Below are 8,957 nucleotides of genomic sequence, written 5' to 3'. Positions count from 1 at the left end.
CAACTTTATCACTGAGCACAGAAATGGCAAAAAAACCCAACTGAGACGCTTGAACTTTTTAGAACCGTGTTTTTCATTTGGAAAAAGCAATCCATAATTCCTGCTGCTGGACATGTTTTCCCCATGGTATTCTTCTATGGCAGTCCTAGTTCAGTGTTGTACAAGGGAGAAGGACTGCATGAGGTAGAGAATGTCACCAGTCCAGTGATGTCAAGATGAGTTCCACCTCCCCAAACACAGGAAAAGTGAAGACTCAGCAGATATGGGAGTAAGAATCATTCCTAGAGCTTCCATATTTTCACACCAAAATGGACCGAAATGTGGGCATGTACATCACACACTGCATCTGGTGGGCTGTGTCATAGTTTAACCCCAGTAGGCAGCTAAACACCACTCAGCCACTCGCTCACTCTCCCCCAGTGGGGTGAGGGAGAGAATCAATACTGAGAAAACTCATGGGTTGGGATAAGGACAGTTGAATACATAAAGCAAAAGCTGCATGTGCAAGCAAAGCAAAATAAGGGATTAATTCACTCCGTCCCATCGGCAGGCAGGTGTTCAGCCATCCCCAGGAAAGCAGGGCTCCATCACGCACAACAGTTACTTGGGAAGACGCATGCATCACTTCAAATGTCCTCCCTTTCCTCCTTCTTCCCCCAGATTTAATGCTGAGCACAACTTCTTACAGTCTGGGATATCCCTCTGGCCAGTTGGGGTCAGCTGTCCGGGCTGTGCCCCCTCCCAGCTTCTTGTGCACCCCCAGCCTACTCGCTGGCAGGGCAGCCTGTGAAGCAGAAAATACCTTGACACTGTGTAAGCACCTGTCAGCAGTAACTAAAACATCAGTGTGTTATCAACTCTGTTTCAGCCCAAATCCGAAACATAGCACCATACAAGCTACAATGAAGAAAATTAACCCTATCTCAGCCAAAACCAGCACAGGCTGACACTCCTTGGGCTTGCTGAACCCGCTGTACATGCACTGTACAGCCAGCCAGCACATGCCTGGCAATTCAATGCATTCTGAAAACATCATCCAAGGGGAAGGAAAATTAAAACATTTTCTGGGATTTCCAGGTGACCAAGCACCTGGCTGACTCTCAGACAAAAGAGCATTAATGCAAGTATAGGCTGAATCATTACATCAGGTACGTTGTCCTGAACTTTTGGACCTGGTGTATGTGAAATCCCAAGCAAATAGTAAAGTTTTGCTTTTTTAACTAGACTAAACTTCTAGATAAAAAAAGAGGGCATGTTCAGGGATGCTCAGGGTTCTGTTACACTACTAGTATTTTCTCCCGGCCCCAAAATCCACTAACTTGTTCAGTGGTGACCCCAATATAATCAGTGTCACAAAGGGACAGAAGTCATCTGGTCCCCATTTAAAATGGTCAAAACACTACTGTTAATATGTCATCCCATTTAAAAAAGTCTTTCAGCTCACTGTCATTCACAGCAGGAGCCTGAAAACTATTTATCACAGTTTCTTCAATGCCAAGGATTTAATTTCTGCCAGTTGCTCCCTAGCTTTTGCCAAGGTGGATTTTTGTTACCTGGGACATGTTAGAACACAGCCTTCGTACAGCGACTTGTCATCTTAAATCTGAATAAAATCTTCAAGAGTACCTCACTAAAAATGTATGACAGGAGTAAAGAACTAGTTGAAAATTCTTGAATGGGCAAAGTAATGTGTAATAAAATCACCACAAGCATTTTCACAAAGAAAATAGTTGCTATCCCACATGCATCTCACCCCAGACTCTAATCACAGGAAGTTTTTTGATGACAGGAGACACTGGGAGCTTATATTCTCCTACTGCAGCACTCTGTGCCACTGGGAAGAGTATTTCAACCCAGATCAGTGTGATGAAAACCAGGTGGGTCTAGAAATGTACAATTTTCCTTCAAAATGCATATGCATTATCATCTGTGACCAGGCAACACTTCTTAGGAATTACCCTCAAGTATGGACCATAAAAACACTAAAGGCACAAACTTCTGATGCTTTTGGATCCAGAGTTCCAAGTCCAGTTGGTCTCTGGGATATTACAGAATATGTGGTCTACACCATAAATACTTCACAGGAAAAAAAAAAGAAAACAACAAAACTAAACCCTTATATGTTTAAGGTCAAAGTAGTGAGTCATTTAAGGCAAAAAACCCCATAGACATTGCAGTTAACCCCAACTGAAGCACATAGATCTAAAAAAATCAGTGAGAAGGTCATCCTTAAAGGAAATCCCAAAACAGTGACAAAAGAAACGCTAAACGAAGGCACAGAAACAAATTGAACTCTCCCATTGCATCATCAGGCAATAAATATACAGTTAAGACACACTGGTGTTTACAAAGACTGTGGTCAGCTCTTTTTTAGAGATTAATTTTTCTTCCTAATGTTTCCCTTTCACTGCTAAGTAAAGAATTTCATTCAGAGTAAGGTTGTTCACATGTAACTTTTACATTATAAATCTTTAAAAGCCTACAGTCTCTCCATTATATTTACGTTCTCTTTTCTACACAAAACGAATGATTGTTCTAAACATACCCCACAACACTATTTATACTGTACTCAGTTATTACATCTGTTTTCCTTCTGTCTGAGCAACTAATGTGAAATTTAATTCAAATAGCTTTACCTTAAAAATGTATTTCCTAAATATAAACAGAAAGATTTCTCCCATGCAAGTGTGTATACACATCAGTCTTAGAAAGCCATAGTTCATTCCTGCCATACAGTTTAAAAAAAAAAAAAAAGGTAGCTAAAACATATCTCAGTCAAACAGCAGCAGCGTCATTAAATCACACAATTGTAATGGTAAAGACGGTACTCGTTTCTGAAATTAAATACTTACACACACTGTAGAATTGACCTGTTGTTCCCTAACTTACAGCACTTATTTTAGAGGGCATTTGCTTTTCTCTCTCAAAGTTTTGTTTGGCTTTGGTTTTGGTTTTGTTAGGAAAAACATGATTTATATATAAATAAAGGGCAGCTGATACCAAGAGAAGGTAAATGCCTGTAGGACAGAAGCAGGTCTCCTGACGGCAAATAGCATTTTATTGTCTTACTATCTCCTGAAGACTGGAGTGTATCCCGGCTCAGCAAAGCTTCTACCCATCTGTTCTTGTCTGCTGTATGTACATTATCACATAACTTCACTATGATCAATGGCATTATTTATATACACATCATATACTCCATTGCCTCACATCCTTTTAGAAACAGTTCCTGGAAATGCAGAGCTACGGTCACTGTCAAACACTTCACTTTTCTCCCTTTTTTTAATTTAAAGGTGAAACAAACAAGAAAGTGCCACACAACTCAGCAAGAGGATTAAAAAAATATCCAGGGCCATTCACAGGTCTTTTTTTCGTATCAAGAGCTTCATTGTCTTTTCCCCAAAGAACAGAATGATCAGCAACATTTTAGTTACACTGCCGATAAAAATAGAAGTAATAATCCGTAAAAAACATTCCAGCAAAATAAGGATCTGTCGAGCAGTCTGCAAAACCCTGCAGAAGAAAAATAAAGGAGATTCATATAGGATCTTCTCTCAGTTCAGATGTTATTTGTCTTTTGCTGTGTTGCCATTTGAAAAGGCTTACCGGTGCAGCTACACGGAAATAGTACGCACTGTCATAAAATTTAGCTACAGGGAGAGTCCAAATATGCTGATGTCCCTAGATGATAAATGAGAGAAAGAGAGATATTATAACCTTATTTCACATTAAATTGGAGAGAAGGTTAGGCTCTGGAAACATTTCACTGACAAATGCAGTGCAAAGTAATTATGATAACAAGACTTGATAGCTATAGTCAGAGTATTTAAAGACACAGTGCTGACTTTAAACCCTGTAAAAGTGGGTTTCCTCTATTCAGCTCTACCCAGGAACTGACAGACATCTGGGTCCCAGTGACACTCAGCTGACTCTGAATATCTGAACTCCCTCTCTAGTTTTCCCAGCAAATCCCACAATAAATAGGAATTGTTCCTGATGTGCCAGATGGCCTGAGAGCTTTAAGGTGTAATAGTAGCAAACGGCAATTCTGCCGATTTTGAAACAGCAACTTTAGTAGTCCTCAGAAGGCAGTGAAAGTTACTCTCTATATTCCAAAGATATGAGAATCATTTTCATTCAGTATTTCAAAAACAGATGCAGTCAAGTTTTCATGCTGGTTTTGATTGCAGTGTCCTGCCATGTACAAATGAAACTATATTTTGTATCTGAAATGTTTATGCTATGTTGAATAAGATAGAATTCAATCCTCACCTCTTTTTAACCTAATGATCCATGGTAACTTCTATTTCATCAGTTTCTAGTGTCTCAACTCCTTCATCTTTCCCCCTCCTTTCACTTTCTGACGCATTCTCTCCGTCGGAGATGATATGTTCACATGATACAACTTATGTGAGACTGCTGAGACCAAATGATTGTTGTCCTGTCCTTTGGCAGGGAATAAGCCTTCCAGTCCCTAGGAAAATCCTCTTGAAAAAACTCTCTTCAATTAGGCAGCATTTCTATTCTGAGTCACATCAAACCTGAATGCTCACTGCTGCTGGAGGCTAGTTAGCTTTAGTCTTTTGATGTGCATTTCAGGTTGACACAGGAAATCTCTTTGACCAGTTTTGGCAGTAAGCTTCAATGATATTTCTGCATTGCAAAACTCTCTGGGTCTGACTTAATTTCAATTCTGTTGGAATTATGGCAGACAGGTCAAAACTTGGACAATTTTGGCTTTCTGATGGCTTTGCAGCAGTTGCAGAGAAGCCTGTAACTTTTTCCAAAGACATTTGAAAAGTTGATCAGAAAGTCAGCTTAAGGGTGGGGGTATCCCGACTGCTCTATTTTGACAAACCACCAAAAAAGTAATTTAAAATCAATTAAGAACATATCACATATGGCACCATAAATGAGAAATCTCAAGAAGACTCTGAAATTACTTCCAAATTCAGGGAGGTTTCTCCTACAATGTGTTCAGAAATGCTATCCTTGCTTCTGCCTTTCCTACTGTTTTAGCCAGAATAAACATTTCCAAGCAATGTGGACAAATCGAGGCCTTGAAAGAGTCTTATATTTCCAGCTAATTTGAAGGGAGTTTAAGGCCTTCATCAATTTACTGGAGATCATGAAAAGTTTGCAAGATCCAGTCTGTATTTTTTTACTGGGAAAAGCTAACATGTTTTAACAGCTTTTACTCCCATCAAGGCAATCCAGAGAACGACATGTAAACAACTCTTGCTTTTACAATGAAAAACTTTCCCTAGAGAGATTTACTGGTAAACTCCTGTTCACACAAAAATAAAAGAGAATACTCCCATTGTTTCCAGTGAATTCAAGACTTAAAAACTGGAATTCACTACCCACAAGACAATAATGGAAACAGGAGAGTAGATGAGAGTTTGGAGGACTGCCTCCTAAGGCCCTGGGTGAAAAGTACTCCTGTTTCTTAAGTATCTCTGGAGATATATAGAGTTATAGCAGTGAGTTAGGCTGAAGTAGACTCAAAACTGTCCTTGTAGAGAGTCACTAGATAGATTCAGCAGAAAACTGAATCCTACAAAAAGGTTGCAGCTCATTGTTGTCATGCCAAAGCCAGCTATGACTGGTAGACTCAAAGTACCATTTGGATTTCTACTACCTTAATCAAGATCAGAATTTTGCAGCTATTAATTTTATAAGTCAGGTTCTAATGGACTATTTATTTTTTCCAAGTGCCCATAAATACACTATTAACAAGGTCAAGGTGACTAGCTGGCATGAACCACCCTCCTTTCCACACTCTGGAGCTGAAGATCTTCATGGTCTCTTTTATCTCTTCATTCATTCCTTACAAACAGCGGTGTATAAGGCTGTTCAGCAGAACTAGGTATTATAACAAGTTTCTTCCACCTTCAGTATCTCCCTCTGTTCCAGAATGCATCCACACAACATTGCTTGAATCAAGAGTATCATTCAAGGGATCATGACATCTTACTTATGACACTCTGATGCTTTTATGAAAAGCAAACAGAGCTAATAGAAAGGAACACCATTCTGGAGAGCAAGGGGAGGTTAAAGCTAATCACAAATTATTTCAGCACTGTATGTCTTCAACTCCAAAACTATCAGAAAAATTAACACTTTTTTCCTACATAAAGCTCAATTTTATTTTCAGTTTTGCACAGTACCTTTAATGCAAGAGATAAAAAAAGAGCCATGTGCTGGACAGTATATAAAAATGATCCTCACAAGCCAGAATATTGCTGCAAAAATCTTACCTGTGTGGTTTCTAGGAAATCCTTTCTGCTGTTTTGGCTTGAAGAATAATGGGAGCAATAATTTCCAAATGTGATTTTGCAGAGAAATATAATTAATGGTTCTGCGGTGCTTCAAGAAACAGAGAAAAATAAGGATGTATCCAATTGCTCTTAAATAGGAGAATCATATATATAAATACACAATACATACATGGCAAAAAAATCCAAAGAATTGAATTGTGGAGAAATAAAGCAGAGGAGCTTACTTCACTGGTTGATATGAAGGAGATAAACCTAAGCCACCAACCTCTAATGATGTCTCATTCCCTCCCACGAATGGAGGGTGTTTTGCATTTGGAAACGTGGCATTGTGGGACATGGCTTGATGGGCATGGTGGTGTGTGGTGTGGTTTTTTTGGTTGTGTGGTGTTGTGTGTGTGTGGGGGGGGGGGTTGTTTTTTTTTTTGTTTTTTTTGTAATGGTTGGACTTGATGATCTTACAGGTCTTTTCCAACCTTAGTGATTCTGTGATTCTGTGAAACCTGGGTGACCTTTACAGTTGTTAAGATAAATCTAGAAATGTACACTAACCTTCCTCAAACCTCAAGCATATTCATACCAGAAGCTATTGTATATGACTTGTTATACAAATTAATGGTCATGACATGCTTGAGTTGCATGGCTTACATCATGCATAGGCATAACATACCTGTGCCAGAGGGTACCTGGGCATCTAAACTCAACATCAATCTTATGGAAGACAAACCCAAAATAAGACTTAAAACAGGGACCTATATAAATAACTCCCATTTGCTACTGTACACATGCAAATATATCATTAAAAAGAAGTAAAAATATCCCAGACTTTGTCTGGGAAAGCAGAGGTAAACATAATTTCATTCAGAATTCTTCAACAGCAAAGACCTCATGGTCATATCTTCTCCATACTATCCCTAGAGAGAGTTTCCAGCACTTCCTAGCTTACCAGATGGCTTTTTTGAGAAGAGTATAAACAAACAAAAATGCCTTGGAGATCCAAAGGAACTCAGATACGGCAATGGCTAGCAGAAAAAATGAAAGCAGAAGGTGGGGAAAAGGTGACATCAATATTTACAGTTAATGCTGTGGGGAACAATGAAGCAGCCCCAGCAAAATGTGCTTTCACAACCTTAACGAGGGATTTAAGAAACATCCATTTTAAAGCTTGTAATTCATATATGGCAGACTCTCTGTCCTACACAGGCTGTCAGCAGTGTGTGTTGGTTTCATTTGATTTTATTCAGCAGCCATTAAATTTTTCCAAATTTTTGAAGTAGTTACAGTGTCTTACAATATTTGGACACAGCAATAATCCAAATACATTTGGGTTTTCTTAAGCATTTTAGGTTTTGTTAAGGTTGTGGCTTTGTATAATGAACGTTTATAGCAAAGGTATATATTGAAAATCTCCCTCCGCCCAAACCACAAACCAGTATCCAAAATAAATTCAGCACCTGCTACAGTGAAACTCTGTAGGGTTGCATTATTAGTTTATAATGGCATACACTTAAAAGACAGATTTCCAGCTGCTGTAGAAAACAAGCAGGCACTTCAGAAGTAGTTATATTTCCTCTCATCTGAAAAAGGCGGATGTTTACAAGCATAATATTCAAGATCAAAAGATTGGACCTAAAGACCATAACTTCACAGAGCCCTTTCTTGGAGAGACTGGAGTCATGAAGTGTCATCAAGTAGAGTGTTTGGCAGCTGTACTGGCTATCACTGGCCTTTCTCAGAGAACAACCCCAAAAGAAAGGATTTGTTACTTCTGAGAGAACACAATGGAACTAGACTTTTATTTGAGGAGAAAATACCTGGTGAGAGTAATAAGGTTGCTTCTTATTCCTACTGTAAGTCACAATTTTATGCATTGCCAGAGGTCCCTTGCACAAAAATCCCTTTTTACATTGCTTGGCACAACAGGCCAAAACAGGTGTTCTCTGGAGTTTTATATATATATGGGTTTTAATATCTGCATTAATGGGTGAAATTGTCATTAGGCTGAGAGTGGTATTGGACCTATGCTACAGAAAAGGATCTACCCAAAGGTCTACATTAAGAGCTTACTTGTGCATAGATTTTTCCCACTCCTCTGAATAGGGACAAATTAGTGTCACAATAGAAATCAGGCAAGAATTACTATTAAAAAAAAAGAACCACTGTCTTGTTATGTATGTATTATCTTTAATTGGACTTACTTTATTTCCAGTGAGATTTCTACATCCATGGGTGTACATTTGTTAACAGGAATAACATAGCTGTAATTTCCAGACCTGAAAAAGGTGGCATTAATGCACATAAGATTTTGAGATAGGTAGTATCTTTGCAAAAACATGGCAATAGCATCTAAATTTAAAAAGAAAAAATATGAAAAGGTAGAAAAAACTTCTGCACACTAGAGGAAAAAACTGTGAGAAGTAGCCAGCCAAGTAGCCATGCCACATGAATGGTATTCTATTCCACCATAATAAAGCATAATAAAATAATTCACCTACCCGCACTGTAGATTTTTATTACAATAGCGATTGTCAATGCTTTGCTGAGTTTCCAAAATCTTTATGGAACTGATTGTTGTATCAATCCCTAAAAATATTAAGAACAATGTTTTCTTCTTGATTATTTCAGAAATCTTAGATAAAAGCATAATAAATTTGCAGTTAGTACAGGGGCATCTACTCC

General features: G+C 38.5%; 1 protein-coding gene across 1 annotated transcript in view; it reads right to left on the bottom strand.

The window, feature by feature from the left end:
- Positions 1-3,426: 3,426 nt before the first annotated feature.
- Positions 3,427-8,957, bottom strand: part of MYRFL (myelin regulatory factor like) — a 44,746-nt gene continuing 39,215 nt past the window's right edge. Inside the window, exons 21-25 of the mRNA XM_059816343.1 lie at positions 8,774-8,861; positions 8,477-8,551; positions 6,261-6,369; positions 3,607-3,681; positions 3,427-3,513 (exon numbers count right to left, since the gene is read on the bottom strand). Of these exons, the coding sequence (XP_059672326.1) occupies positions 3,427-3,513; positions 3,607-3,681; positions 6,261-6,369; positions 8,477-8,551; positions 8,774-8,861 (434 nt within the window). The remainder of the gene's footprint in view (positions 3,514-3,606; positions 3,682-6,260; positions 6,370-8,476; positions 8,552-8,773; positions 8,862-8,957) is intronic.

The sequence above is a fragment of the Gavia stellata genome, chromosome 4 (assembly GCF_030936135.1).
Source record: "Gavia stellata isolate bGavSte3 chromosome 4, bGavSte3.hap2, whole genome shotgun sequence".
NCBI lineage: Eukaryota > Metazoa > Chordata > Aves > Gaviiformes > Gaviidae > Gavia > Gavia stellata.
This window is presented reverse-complemented; position numbering and strand designations above follow the sequence as displayed.